We start from the raw sequence: 14,786 nt of genomic DNA, 5'->3' as shown, positions 1-14,786 counted from the left end.
TTCCTGTAATGAACATTTTAAGCAATTCTGTGCATACATGCAAGCAAACATGCATCCATGCAGTTCTTTCCAGTCCCTTTTGGGTATAATGGAAACTTTGCATGTTTCAGAGGTTTTTGACATATACTGCAAAGTGACAGTGTATATATTCTGTTTGCATACGTCTCTTGATTGCATGGACAGGGACTGTCTTTGGAAACTGGGTTACAAGTGACTCAAGAGTTTACCTTTTAAAATAACTGTTTTCTGTTGGGTTTTTTTTAAAGATAATACAAAGCATATGTGCAGACTCTCTAAAAGTTCTGTATAAACAAAAGACAGGCAGGAATATACCAGCCTTACAAGCCACACATGGAAAATGCCTGTACTTTGTCAGTGGAAATTTTACAGTCATTATTAGCATTAAATCTCATTGTAGCTAATTGGGACACAGTACAGCTGCAACTGCTGTAAGGGGACATCAGGCCCAGCATTTCCTGATACAGGCAAGGCTGTTCACAGCCAATGACGTCTACAGCTGATGCTAAGAGCAAATGATTGTTTCTCCCATGATACAAAGAAAGACGGCTCTTAATACTGAACAATAAGAACCGTTCTGCAGCCCATCCTAACTGGGATGTAGAAAGTACAAGCGTGATAGTAATAGGAAGGAAGAAGCTTTTTGATTTCAGGAGTGAACAATTTAATTAAAACAGACAATTTAATTAGCAGTTTGCACTACATTACAGGCACAGTTAAGGATCTCGTCCAGAATTCACAAAAGTCATTGGGAATTTTTCTGTTGACTGCAATGGGTTCTGGATCAGATCATGATTGAGGCTGATGACTGCAGTAAACAAATTACTCAACACTGCTTTATGTCTTACTAACACTGTCTTACCAGTGATGACAGAGTCATCAATTTCTGCTGACCCATGCACTCCTCAAGGTATAGTATCACTCTACTGTGAGAACTGGCTCGGCCTTGGCATATGAGGTCTGAGCCTAGGGTCACCTTTCCTGCCCCATATCCCTGAGTTGCTTCTTTAATTACATTTGTCAACCCTTTAGTTACTGGTTATGTATGTAATTAGGGTTTTGGTTTTTGAAAGCTGAAACAAAAAATAAAACAGACCAGAGAACGAGATAGTCCCCTTTCCCATTCATGAGTGGGTAGGAAAACAACTCCCTGCTGCCTCCTCTCCCTGCAGAGTGTGGGTAATTTGAATGTAAATACAAAGAGACATTTAGCTTACAGGTTAAAACAAAATTTTGGAAGACAGGAGACCTGGGCTTTCTTTCCTCTCTACTGCTAATCCATTGTGTGACCTTGGGCAAGTCACTTATTTTTTCATGTTTCATTTTTCAAACACTTTGAGAGTTTCTAACAGAAGGACAAGGTAAATGCATTACTATTTTTTGCATTTGCTTTCCCTCGCTCACTTGCATCCTGGAAGGATTTGTTCAGACCCTCTGACTGCTTGACCTTTCCCTTCAGTAAGTCAGTATGAGTCCTGGCCTTCAGAGACTTGGAGAGCCTAAGGGAATGTCTATACGGCAGTCAAAGATGTGACAGCAGCTTATATAAACATACCCGAGCTTGTGTTAAACTAGCTAGCTTGCCTAGGAGTTCTTGCAGAACTGAACTCAGCACAGGCTGCAAAACCCAGACAGGATGCTGAGTAATATTTGGGTGACAAACCTGCAGTATTTTCCATGCTGGTGCAGCTATATTCTTATTGTTCTCCACACTACCTAGTTTTGAGCTAGCTCAGTTGTGTCTACAGAAGCTGCACTCAGTGCAATCTAGAAATACCTAAGAAACATTAGAAATATTTTGCCTATAGATCACAAGGCCCCTCAACATTGATCCCTTCATGTTCAAATAGATTAATTAATTCACAGCTCTTCAGGTCAGATAGAAAAAAAAACAGTTTATACTGCATCTGTGCTAAAGCCTAATGAAAGATCCAGTTCCAGTGGAACCTCCATACAGTAACCAAAACAGGATATCACCATGGCATGTGAAAATGAAATTCTACTCTCTCTAGCTAGTTGATGACTTCATGGACAAAAATAAAACTATTGTATTCTTTCCTCCCTTCTGCCACTACATTACATCTAGTGATTACTTCCTGCAGTGTTTACTGGGCAGGTACACTTAGATCCAGTTGTGCAGAATTGCTTGTAAACCTAAACTTTAGTGGAGATTCCCCTCCTCCCTTTTTTTTCTTCCTGAGATAGTTTTGGCAGTGACAGCAAATTCCCCATCCTCCATGTAGCGATTCAAGCAAATACTAGACCAGTGAGGGGCCAGCCGTTTTGGCAGGCATGCCACAAATTAAGCCCCATGAACTCCCTGAATGCCACTTCAATTCCCTTCCTTTGCCAATCTGCCACTCTGCTTTCTGCTCTCTGCCCCATCTGTCCCTGTGCTGTCCATAGGCACCAACTTTGTTTTTTGCTGGTCAGTGCTTTAAAAAAAATTAAAAACCAAAATAAAATAAAATAATAATAATAATAATAATAATGGCACTTTCCTTTTAAATCAGCATGTTTCCTCACGAAATCCCACTCATGTCCAGGAGAGGCGGCACATTACTTTTACCCGCAGCATCTGTAAGCAGGCACTTTAGTGGGACTTTTTTGGCACTTTCATGTAATAGCTGATTGAATCAGCTTAGCTAAAAGCACCAAAAAGACCCCGCTTAAGCACCCTATCTTTACAGACGCTGCATAGCTGGGGTGAAGTAACGTGCTCCTGCTTCTGGTAAAGTATGTTTTTTGGTTGGTTTTCTTTTAACATCTGCAAGAAGCTCTGTAAGTGCTGAGCACCCACTGATTTGTTTCGGTGAAGTCGGCACCTGTGGTGCTGCCTGCTCCTTCCCCAATCTGCCATGTGCCCCACACACAGGGTACCCGGGCCACTTGTGGCATCACAACCAGCCTTGGGGAAAATGGTGCCCTGGGCCAACTTGTATTTTGGTGCCCCGCCACTGCCTCCTCCCCACCAAGTCAGTGGTGCTGCTGAAGGCAGAGGCAGGCAGGCAGCGGTGTGGGGTGCAGTGCGGCAGGGAGGGTGAGCAGCACGGTGTGCAATGCAGGCGCGTGGGTAGGCAGTGCTGCTGCCACTCACACTAGCTGGCTTAGCTCCTCCTGAGTAGCACCTGGAGGCAGGGGGCAGGCTGGGCTGGGCACTGCTCCTCCTGCCTAGGGCAAAGATCAGCCAGGGCAGGGGGAAACTGTTGCTGTGAGTTTGGGCTGTTCACACGTGTGGCATGTGCATGTGTGTGTGGTGCCCCCATAATCACGACACCCTATGCGGTCGCCCACCCCCAGGGCTGGCACTGTGTGGCATGAATGCCGCAGGTTGGCCACACCTGTACTAGATAATCCACTAATGTCAGGGACTGTAACTCAACAGCATGAAGCAGACATTAGCTATACAGCAGCAGGAAAGATGAAGGAAGTTTAAGCACCCTCACGTCAATTTTTTGATAAATAAAAACATGCTGAGCTCCTTCCTTTCCATCTCATATCCTTGTTGTGACAAGGTATTCAGCAGAACTTGCAGATTTGTTGGAATCTGACAGGACCTCACTGTGAGTGCTTCTGCTATGGCCTCGAACTTGCAACCTCTGGCTGTCAACCATGAGCCTTAAGCACCCAAGCCCCCTATGCAGAGTTGAGTCAAATTTTGGGCTAAACAGTATAAAATGAAATTCCAAATTTTAATTTCCTTTGTTCTTCACAGTCAGATTTAAAGAAGCAAGAAGCAAGAAGCAAGCAGCAGCATTATCAACTTTTGTGATATCCTACTTTTTTCAGGAAGCCCCTGCTTCTGGACTAAGACAGTTAAGAAAGAAGGAGAGATTATTATTTTAAATCAAGTTTCTGGCCCACCAGGGTGGGGACCAACCTTTGAAAATGTACCAGAAAATTCACACAAAAGGCAGCTCCTTCCCCATTTGTTGCTGTTTGTCTAAATCTCATATTTTCCAAGCCAATTTTGGATTGATTCATGATTTTTGAATGCTCGAGGTCAGGAATACTGGAAATGTTCCCCCCACAGCATATTTCAAAATGCTAAATTACAAAGATATTCCCAGTCTCTCTGCATTAGCTTGCAGTTCTTTAATGTGCTGTGATTCTAGTACTTGGTGTATTGTGGGTGACAGACCACTAGCGCTTTGGGATCAGGCAGACAGGTGCGTAACAAGCAGGGTGAGCACTCTGGGTATCCTGCAAGAGTAGGGGGTAGGGGGAAGGTGCCACTGAGCACCAGAGAGGTGGAGGGCACAGGAGCTTTACTTATGCCAGGACCTCAAAAATAGTCCTCAGCTGCCGCTACCACAGCATACGTAGTCTGCCCACCCCAACCTCTGCTCCTGCAGCAGTAGTAGTGCAGTGTTCATGCACCCGGCTACTTCTGCAAGAACAATGTCATGCGGCTGCTTCTGCTCCTCATGCGCAGACTCTGCAGGGGCTGGGGTGCAGGTCTGGTATCTCTATTAAGTTGGTGCGTTGCTCTCCAAGTTATGCTACTAAAGGCAGATATTCTGTGCGAGATATTGGGTGTATCTTCACTGAAAAAAACCCCAAAACAGTATTTTTCCATTGTTGTAGCTAATGCACTGTGAAATTTTAGTAAAGACAAGGCATTGTAGTGCCAACAAGATACAGCTTGTCCAACACAACCTCAGGTCAAGTTACAGATACACAGAAGTAAAAACTGCCTGTCTCACCTCCACTAAGATTTAATACTAAGATACCACCTCATGAAAGAAATTGCCTTATTGCAGTAAAGACATAATCTATGTACCAGTAATGTTGGAATGATGCTAGGACACGCTGTGACTGAGCCTTGCGACTTAATAAAGAACCATCTCTCTCCTGACAAAAAATTTAGATTACATATAATACCGACCTCCCCCACCCTCAGCAGTCCTAACAGCACATTCCCGGCAGCAGTTCTGTGCTACCCCATTTTTCTTTATACGTTCAACACAGAAAACCTGATTTCACTGCATGGTACTTGAAGCTGCCGGCCTTATTGGACCATGCATTGCAAGAAAGCCAGCCATACTGACCATGCATCTGGTAGGTGTACGGTGCTTGTCCCGGTGTTGCTGTGCTGAAGCTGGATCCGTAGCTAAGGAACCCACTCTGTCCTGGAGAATGGCTCAGACTATCTTCTGTTTTAATGCCTTTGGAGGATATAACAGGAACCAAAAGCATGATGTTAGTGTTCCTCTTGATCTCAACATATATTGGTATAGAAAAAGGTTTCCAAGCTTAAGACATTTTAGCTAGACTTGAAGGGGGTGGAGCTATGGCTTTTTAATATAAAAGTTCTATTAAAATTGGATATTATTAACAAACAGATCCAATTTTCTGCAGCCATTTTTAATATTCTCCAGTATTAGCCAGATATCTTCCTTAAATTGTATACAATCTATGTGTTCGTCAAGAGTTGCCTGTGCCAACTATGTTAACGTCCATTCTGGGATTGTTGCAGTTGTTGTAGTTACATTAGACAGTGTTTCCCCACTGAACAGATAACTAAGTTTTTAAGACAAGAAAACGAGTAATGCACTTTCCAGAAAGAATTTTTAGATGCACATTAATATTAACAGTTCATTGAACTAATGGATTGGATTTGTAAACGTTTCAAGCAATTCTCAGATGATGGTAATTAATTACCAACATGTCAATACTAATGATATTTTCTCAGATAAATCAGTAGCATAACTGTGTAGCAGGACATTGGGATGGCTGCCCCATGTGAGCAGTGGGGACTTCCAGTTGCCCCTGACCCCATAGTCACAATCATGCGGCTGCAGGAAATGCCAGTTCCCGCCCCCCCACCCCATCTCTATCAGTACCCAGGATAGTTGCCCCCGTCTCCCCAGCCTAGTTACACTATTGAGGTAAACATCAATGAGCTTTGCTTTAGTTACCGTTGCATTTTTGATTAGCTGCAGTTGGAACATGCAATGTCTGTTAGCAGGTCATGGTCAAAGATTATCAGCTAGGTGCAAGCCGCAGGTGTTCATGTACAGTTCATAAAGCAATAGGCAAATCCCACATAAACAAAGATCTTCTTGATACCAAAATCAAGACTTGAAACTCATGCTGAATCAGAGGGGGACAGGTACTAGCTGATTTTCACACTGCAGGACAGACCCTTCATCAGTTGTGAAAATACTTCATATTTTATGCTTGGGACTGCTGAGATCATGCAGCTGTATTTTTAAAACAAATAGCTGAAAGGTGCATCTCATTACAAACTCTTTGGGTGTGAACTCTACCTGTTTGCATGTATATTTGCACAAAACAAAAAACTTGGCCACAAAACATGCCCTGAGCATCATGGCTAAACAAAGAGCCTGTTGATGGTGTGTCCTGAGATTTCCAAATTGTCCAGGTTGCTGCCATTTTTCTGCATTTTTAGGCAAACAATCCAGTCAAATAAAATTCATACAGCTTCAAACAATGGTATTTGTGACTCTTGCTCTCTAGCTTGCCAATGCCTCCATCCTGAAAAAGCACAAGTCTGCACTCTCTCAGACTAGGTAGGGTAAGTTTTACTGACTAGCTTCTTTCTGGACAACGTTGTTTATTTTACTTTTCATCTCTTCCCATTTATACAAAAATAATTCGTTTTACATGAAATCCACACAGTTTAGATGCAGGTTACCAATGGGGGTAACAACAACCTATGGTAAAATCCAGTATATCTCTCTGGAGGATTAGTGAATGTGTGCTGGTGTAAGCACCAGGCTTTATCAGTGGTAGTGGAGCCTGCCTGTTAAGGGATTTTGTGGGTGTGCGCGAAGAGAAGCTGTTTTTCATAACATCACATTTGTTTTTCAATTACATCAGCACCATGCATGTGAACACTCAACCTATTACAGCTCCAACCACAATTAATCTTCAGTGACTGGGCCTTTCTGGAAGTCTAAAAATTGTTGTCAGACAGTGAAATAACTTAGCACCAAATTAATTTCCACACAATGCTCTGTTTTGTCTAAAAACTGGCCTAGTTTTATTTTTGTGTCCAGAAACAATACTGCTTCATTGTTCTTGGTAGTCAGCCAGGTGGGATTTTTCATATACAGTATCATATATATTATAGAGGGTAGGGGTGGGGGGGGAGAAAAACCACTGTTCAGTGATGGTAGTAGGTAATCTGCAGGATTTATAAGCAGCAAGTGGGCCTGACATGTGTGCACCCTAAAGACACTAGCCAGTAGCAAACGGCCATATTTTCACCTGCTCTAACAGGGACAACTGTTCAGAGTTTGCCTTGGAAACCACCCAGCTGATAAAAGCATGAATGTAATTCCAGAAAACCAACTCAAAACATTCCTCATATCGCCTTAATATACGTTAGCTTCACTAAGCTTGTTACCCAGGCCTTTCACAGGTTGCTAGATCAAATTTTCCTATTATAAAACTGTTGTCAATGGCTGTATAAAAGGTTCTCGTTTTCTCTGCTGTACACTTGGAAGCGATATCGTATTTTCAAGGTAAACAAGGTCTCAGGAGCACATGGCCCTCAAAGCAGACTGTACAATTGGGTAGGGGAAGAGCAGGGAGGAAAAAAAAGAAACACCACCACAGTAATTTTGCCAGGAACTCAAAAAAGTTCACAGTGCCCACTGCAGATAAGCACCTAGACGTTTGCTGTCCACAATATCTAAGCTACAGCTACAGAACAGGAACCTCTTTGATGCTCAAAATGGGGGAAGTTGTTTCCTGGAAGGCTCTCTCTTTACCTTAGGTACTTCCACCTGTACCTAAGGTAACTATTTTTGTACAAAAAAAAAAAAATAGCCTCAGCAACCCATCTCATTTTTTCTGTAGCTTTGGTTCTTATTTTTTCCAGTCTGAAGCACCTTCCCTGAACTTTAGTTCTTTGGGCACCCCATCATTTTGGAATGAAGCCTACTCTGTGTATATGAACATGGCAAGAATGAGTATGACACGATTACAGTAGCACAGAGATCTGAAGTTTCTGCAGTGTGACTAACGGTAAAGTCCAACACCTTCCAAATGTACCATTCGTGGTATCAATATACATGGGATGAAGCCTAAGTCCACTACATTTCACATACACACAGTAAATAAAAGTGATCTCTTTTGCTGTTGAAAATGGTAAGACAGAGCCACAGAAAACATGCTTTTCCATTATATTCACTATGTCTGAAAGCATTTTTTATATTACTAATAATCCATTTCAAACATCTATTATCTCTCATCACAAACTATTTTATAGCACATCGTTCATCCACTACTAGTATGCCACTAATATGGCAAAGCGATTCCTAGTCCTAGTGTATCTATTACATACTCACTGTCTTGCAAAAAGGGCCATATATATTTAGATTATCAGCAAAAATAAATCAGCATTCTAGCTCAGTGGAGCTATGACTGTGTACCAACTGAGGTCTTTAATGGTCATAAGCAGTCAGAGCCTTCTCTCAACTGTGATTATTGCAAAAACATAGCATTTTCTAGCACTACACTTCAACACCGGCTTTATCCCAGAGCCACAGAAAAATTCACCAGCTACAGATTTCTCTAATGCCAAATTCATTGCAGATGGGTTTTCTTTGGATGTTTCTGATCCTATGACTGTTAAGTCCTAAGCTTATTTAGCTCATAAGATAATCAAAGCCTTGGTTAGTACAATCCTCCCTGAGTTGAGGGATGAAACAAAGGAAAATCTGCAGAAGGATCCCATAACATTGAGTAAATGGACAACAAAATGACAGATGAGGTTGGTAAGTGTGGAGTAATGCATGTGGGAAAGAATAACCCAAGATGCACAAAAACACAGTGATGGGCTCTACATTAGCTGTTACTTCTTAAGAAAGAGATCTTGGAATTATTGTGGATAGTTCTCTGAAAAAAATTAGCTTGGTATTTAGTAAGCAGCCATAAAGGCAAATAGAACGTTAGGAACAATTTAAAAGGGAATTGAAAACAATACAAATTTTCTTTATGCCATTAATCAAGTCTACACTCACACCAAGTGTTGCATGCAGTTCTGGTCCTTCCACCTCAAAAAAAGGATACAGTAGGGCTAGAAAATGTACAGAGAAGGGCAACAAGGATGATCCGGGGCATGGAGAGATTTCCATAAGTGCAGAGATTAAATTGGCTAAAACTTTCCAGCTTTCCAGAGGAAAATAACTTGGGGGTGGGTAAGAGAGGTCGAGAAAGTTAATAAAAGTTTTGGAGGAAGTAAATAAAGATTTACTATTTACCATCTCTTGCTGTACTCAAACTAGGGGATATGCAAGGGTATTACTAGGAAACAGGTTTAAAAGTAATAAATGCAAGCTGTTAATAGCCTTTTTAAAGCTTTGGACACATGAGATTTTCTCTGACTGGAAAAAACCAAAATACCTTACCGACAGAATTGGAGAACTTCTGATTGGAAGGTTGGGCACTTTCTTTTTTCCGTAAGAAAGATGAAACCATTTTCTAGAGAAAGCAGGGGTTCTTAAAGAAAAAGTAACCAAGTCATTGTACTCACTGTAGGAGGGTATTCCATACGGTTGTCCTGGAGGAGGATATGCAGTATAAGCAGCAGCTTGCTGGATTCCTGCACTATACTGGGTCTGTCCATATGCCGCCATTGCTGGGAAAGTTGAGACTGTCACTATATGGGGATAATGTCTATTTGAAACAAGAAAAGAGAAGATCTAAGGCAATGGTTACTGCATGCAACTCTTTAGAGAAACCTCATTAATTTAATGGTAAAAACATACAGAAACATAAACAGAATGACTACACATGGTGCTGTGCGGGATATTTTGGGAACACAATATTTGCCACACAGTCAGACCATTTTTTCTAGTTCTTGAGATACCAGTATGCAAGAGGACACAGATCCATCCTAATGCACAGGGAAGAATATGGCATAGGACTGCACAAAATATTTTTCATGATTTTAAAAGCTCAAATCTGATTTTTAATTTTTTTTGCATACACAAAATAAAAATGCAATTTCACAGCAAAACCTGCAAAGTATCATTTTACTTTATAATCACCCCTAAATAAACCTATGTGCAAAATGAAATAATTTTTATTCCTTGGGATAGAAATGATGGTACCCAGACTATTCATCTCTCTTCAACTTGCTTTCTAAGTGGATTAAGAACTTGTTAGAGAAGGCCGAGTATTGCAGCATGTGGAAAGACTGAAGGAGTATGTATGTCCTTCAGAGTTTTCAAGTTGGCAGGAGCCCCTACTGAATTATTTTTCAGCAAAACAAGGTTTATAACCTACTGTACTTGAATTCCCTTAAACATCAGACACACTCACTTTGTGGAGTACAGATGGAGAGGACACTGTGGTATTGCTTCACTGTTGCCTGAAAAACAAAATTAAAGTGTCTCTGGTTTTCAGTAATATTCTGTTCTGTAGCCAAATTGTTCTGATCACTGTAGGATACAGAAATTGATGCAGCAAGTAGGGGAAATTATTTTTACTGAAATCCCCCAAAAGTTGCAGAAGATTAGCAATGGTGAGAGACAACTTTTATTTAAGAAAATTAGTTAGAATTATGAAGAAATAATGAAGAAAAAATTTACCCAAGAGGTTATTAGTCGATTGACTAGTCTACTAGGTTATTCTTTATTTGGCTCCTTATCCATAAGGCAAGAGCACCAATTCTCAAGTCATGAGCAGTCCCACTGGCTTCACTATTACTATTGACTGCTCTATGATCAACTTCTATAGCTGCTGAAGTAACATTAAAACCCACCACGTTTGCCCACTACATTCTTTTTGTGCCCCCGTGGTTTGGTCTTTGGCTTTCTTTAAATGCATTATAAAATTAGACAAAGAATATTGGGTTGAGAAGGGAGCTTGAAAAGTCATCTAATCTATTCCTCTGCCCTAAGGTAGGTTCAACTATACTAAAAATGCATCAAGACAGGATATACAAGTTTGCATTGCTCTTCATACTGAATTCTGTAATGCAATTATCTAACATATTGTCATTTTAGTAATTAAAACATTAACAAATGACAGAAGACCAGTAACACAAGTGAACAGTATGCTTTTCCTGCACCATACATTTACTTTCAGCAGAACCAATAAAATCCTTTTTAGAGGAGAATTTAGCTTATTAAGACTAAAAACATAATTTGTTAGATTAACCTGCAAACTGCCTGCTGCTAGAGGCACGTATTCACAGCATTCCCTCATGCCATCTTGTGTATTAGACAAAATACCTCTATAAATAGCATCCAGCACAATGAATCCCAGGTCCTAAGTAAGATTCTTAGATGCTATAACAATACATACAATACAACAACTAACCATCACTATTAACAATAGAACGTCAGGCCAGACACACTTCCTATTTTACTGATATCAACAAGGCCACCCACCATGCCAAACTAACTGCATGCTGTCCTAACACAGCAGGGAGAACATACCTAAATACATAATGGCAATTATACCATCTAATGTGCTTATACACTGCTGCCCATCACTTCAGGCAGGGGCACCCCAGGGCTTCCAATGCTTGTATTACTGTGTGATCTGTTATGCAGATTTTATAAATGTCATCCAACAAGTGAGAAGGAATAGAATATGCCTACAGTGCTGGTCCACAAACCAGGCAGAAGGCACCTGCAGTGCCTCCCAATGTCTGCCACCTGACACGTTAGACAGAAAGCACCTGCAGTGCTATCCAACATGTCAGCAAGGACATACCCGCAATGCTGCAAAAGGATTAGCCTCATTAAAAAGTCATCTAAAATTATACGACTTCAGCAGTTCGTAAATCGGTGAATGAAACATTCACCAATATCAAATCTTTCAATATTCAATATCACTTGCACACCAGTGTGCAAGTGACACTGAATAGTCAGTACAGATTCTTCCTGTAATGGCTCTTATTAATACAGGACCTTCATAACACTTTGCAGACTTAAGAGAAGAAAGAGTTCCTGCCCCTAGGAGTTTACAAATACACTGGCTTTAGTTCTAATCCTTTCTGTAAACATTAATTTAAAAGTTGTCTCCTTTAGATTCTGATCCTTCCCATGAATGTTATGAATTAGTTGTCATATTATATGTGGTCTAATCACACTGGATTTCTAAAGTCTTAACAAATATGCATACAAAACATCTACTGTGGCTTTTAAAACCCTGCAAATAAAGGGTTAAGTATACTAGTTAAATATAATAGTGCCTTTTGCTAACTCTCCTCCAGCAGGAAGGCTGACAGATCCCAACCGCAGCAAACAATAGCTGGAATTGTACTAGCAAGAACTAGTTCAGCTGCATCATTTGCCAATAATTTTTTTAACAGATTTAACATTCTTCTGTTTCCTTCACTTGCACAGTATGATTAGGGGTGGGTGGGAGGGGAGAGCAGATAAATTTCTATCAGAGCATCAACTGCCGAAAGAATTTGTCCTTGGTACCTGCCAAATACAAAACGTCAGACCACAGATCAGGGAGACTAACTGTTCAGAAATGATAGCAATGATCTCAGCATGACAAACAGCAACTGCTTTGGTAAAATGTTTTGTATCTGCATTCCGCATTGCTAGGAAAGACTGACCCTGATTTTGCCTTTGCTTTTCCCCCCTGTCTAGTCCTCCAAACAGCAATATTACTAGAACTAGGAGTTCAAATTAATGCTACTCTAGGGATTATTGGAATCCAAACCAAGACTGCCAATCCTGACCAAAACTACATGTTTATACACACAATATTGTGTGGCATATGTCATTGCTATTTACATATAAATCGCTGCTGATCTAATGACATAAGATAACTGGAGTTGCTACAGAAATGTAAAATAAAAATTTGAACTGCTTGTTGCATCAAAGGACTAATTCTCACCTATGCAGGCCTCATCCCTGGCTAGTTCTTTTTGTTATACACATGCTGTATGCTAAAGTTAAATAAATCATAAGCAAGAAGAGGCAGCCTACCTTCTATGTCATCTGGAGCCGTGGCATAAATGTTAGAAAGGTTAAGCTTCAGTCTGTCGGGGCACTCTCTATTTACAGTCAGGCTGGGTGATATCACTAGATCTAGCATTTCCTTATACCTGAAGGAAAACAAAGGAAAATATAATTTATTCATTAATTATGCATGCTTACTAATGATTCCATTTTTCCCTAAGAGTATAAATATTAAAGATGATTACCTAAACCCAGGCTTCATATAAATTCTACATAATAATTCACTAAAGTTTTCATCCAAGGGAAATGCCAAATTAAAATTAAGTACTACTTCCCTTAGAGATTACACCCATTGGATTAATGTTTTTCTTTCTTCCTGGATTTTGCTACTGGAAAATTAAGTTTCTGTATTTCTTAAATGCCATCTGAACAAGCATTATATTTAAGTACTACCACCACCCTATGATGTGTGCAGTGGTTTCCACTAAGGCTATGGGAATAGGGATTAAAAGGCTGAAATTCAAGATGAGGGCACTTAGCAGCATTATCCAACCTTAAGAGATAACAAGAAGAAAGTTATTATTGGTAAGGTTTGGAGGTTCCAGTTAATCACGATAACTTTTGAACGTACGAAAGCCTTTCCAAACCTCCTTGTTCTGAAAAATCAGGTTGCAAACATACGCTAGAAGAGAGTGTCATATAAGTCACCTGATTTTAATGTGGCCAGAAAGGTGCAGTCTCTGGTCATACAGGATTCAGATGTTCAAAAAAAGTCCCAGGTGTGCATGTGCATGTAATACATGCATAATGATACCATATGTATCATTGGGGTCGGACTTGATGATCTGCTCAGGTCCCTTCTGACCCTACCAACTATGAAACTATGTGTGGTTAACTATTAATTGGATGAACTAGTTTTTGATAAAATAAGGATCACAAGAACCACTGCTCCAATGAGCACGCATGTGTGGGTCTACCCACGTAAAAAGCACACTGTAAAATGATCAAATGTAGGTGCCTATCTTTAGGCATCCAAATACTCAGAAACATTATTCCAAGACCTCCACCTTCACTTCCATTCTTTACCACCTTTATAATATCAAGGCTTTTAGCTGCATTCCTAAATAGAGTTTAAGTGCCTAATTTGGGGCAGCTAAATTTAAACCAGCATGATCTTGTAATTGCCTAGCTGCCTTATTTTATACCAAATACCTTTTCTAAATATCTACCCACTACAACAATCTGTGGAAGGAATGCACCATGGGTTTCATGGAAACCGCAGCTCAGTTCTGAACTCAGAAAAAATTCAGTTCAGCTCTAAACTTGGAAAAAAAAAATACTTGGAGGGAAATCCAGTAGCCTTAGAAGTTTGGGAGGCCAGTGGGTAAAACAGAACTGTTTTTCAAAAACAAAAAACACATGACACCATGGAAATCTGCTTTGCATTGTGAAACATGTAGATATACTTGCTCTGCAGCATTTGATTCAGGCCCAACACAGACTGTACACAGACAAGGATTCAGAGATGTGGCACTATTTTTTTCTTTGCTTTTCACAGTCATAGGAAGCAGGTTGCACCATTTGTCAGGCTTGTCCTCACTTCAGTCCCCCTGAGGCTACAGCATTAAGGGAAAACATGACTGTGCTTTTAGAGGGGTGTTCCAAAGCGGCAACAGGGAATGGACCTGGGAGATGACAGCTGGAGCATAGAGCTTGGGGTGGGGGAAGAACTTGAGGCTTCCACTGTGGTGAATGGCCCCAAAAACCATATGGAGGGTCCCAAGTCAGAGCCTGAACCAGCTCACCTTTCTGTTTACTACTGAACACATTGTTCAGCTAACTTGCTGCTCCGAGATAAGGATC

At 40.7% G+C, this 14,786-nt stretch overlaps 1 protein-coding gene across 3 annotated transcripts in view; it reads right to left on the bottom strand.

The window, feature by feature from the left end:
* Positions 1-14,786, bottom strand: part of EYA2 (EYA transcriptional coactivator and phosphatase 2) — a 149,065-nt gene that overhangs the window by 74,439 nt on the left and 59,840 nt on the right. Inside the window, exons 2-5 of one of the 3 annotated variants that reach the window (XM_014525637.2) lie at positions 12,951-13,069; positions 10,318-10,366; positions 9,527-9,669; positions 5,070-5,186 (exon numbers count right to left, since the gene is read on the bottom strand). In XM_014525637.2, coding sequence (XP_014381123.1) covers positions 5,070-5,186; positions 9,527-9,669; positions 10,318-10,366; positions 12,951-13,059 — 418 coding nt within the window. In that variant the 5' untranslated portion in view covers positions 13,060-13,069. Of the gene's footprint in view, positions 1-5,069; positions 5,187-9,526; positions 9,670-10,317; positions 10,367-12,950; positions 13,070-14,786 lie in introns of those variants that run through there. The other 2 variants (XM_014525643.2, XM_014525657.2) reach the window with 2 other exon arrangements.

The sequence above is a fragment of the Alligator sinensis genome, unplaced genomic scaffold, assembly GCF_000455745.1.
Source record: "Alligator sinensis unplaced genomic scaffold, ASM45574v1 scaffold76_1, whole genome shotgun sequence".
Taxonomy (NCBI): domain Eukaryota; kingdom Metazoa; phylum Chordata; order Crocodylia; family Alligatoridae; genus Alligator; species Alligator sinensis.
This window is presented reverse-complemented; position numbering and strand designations above follow the sequence as displayed.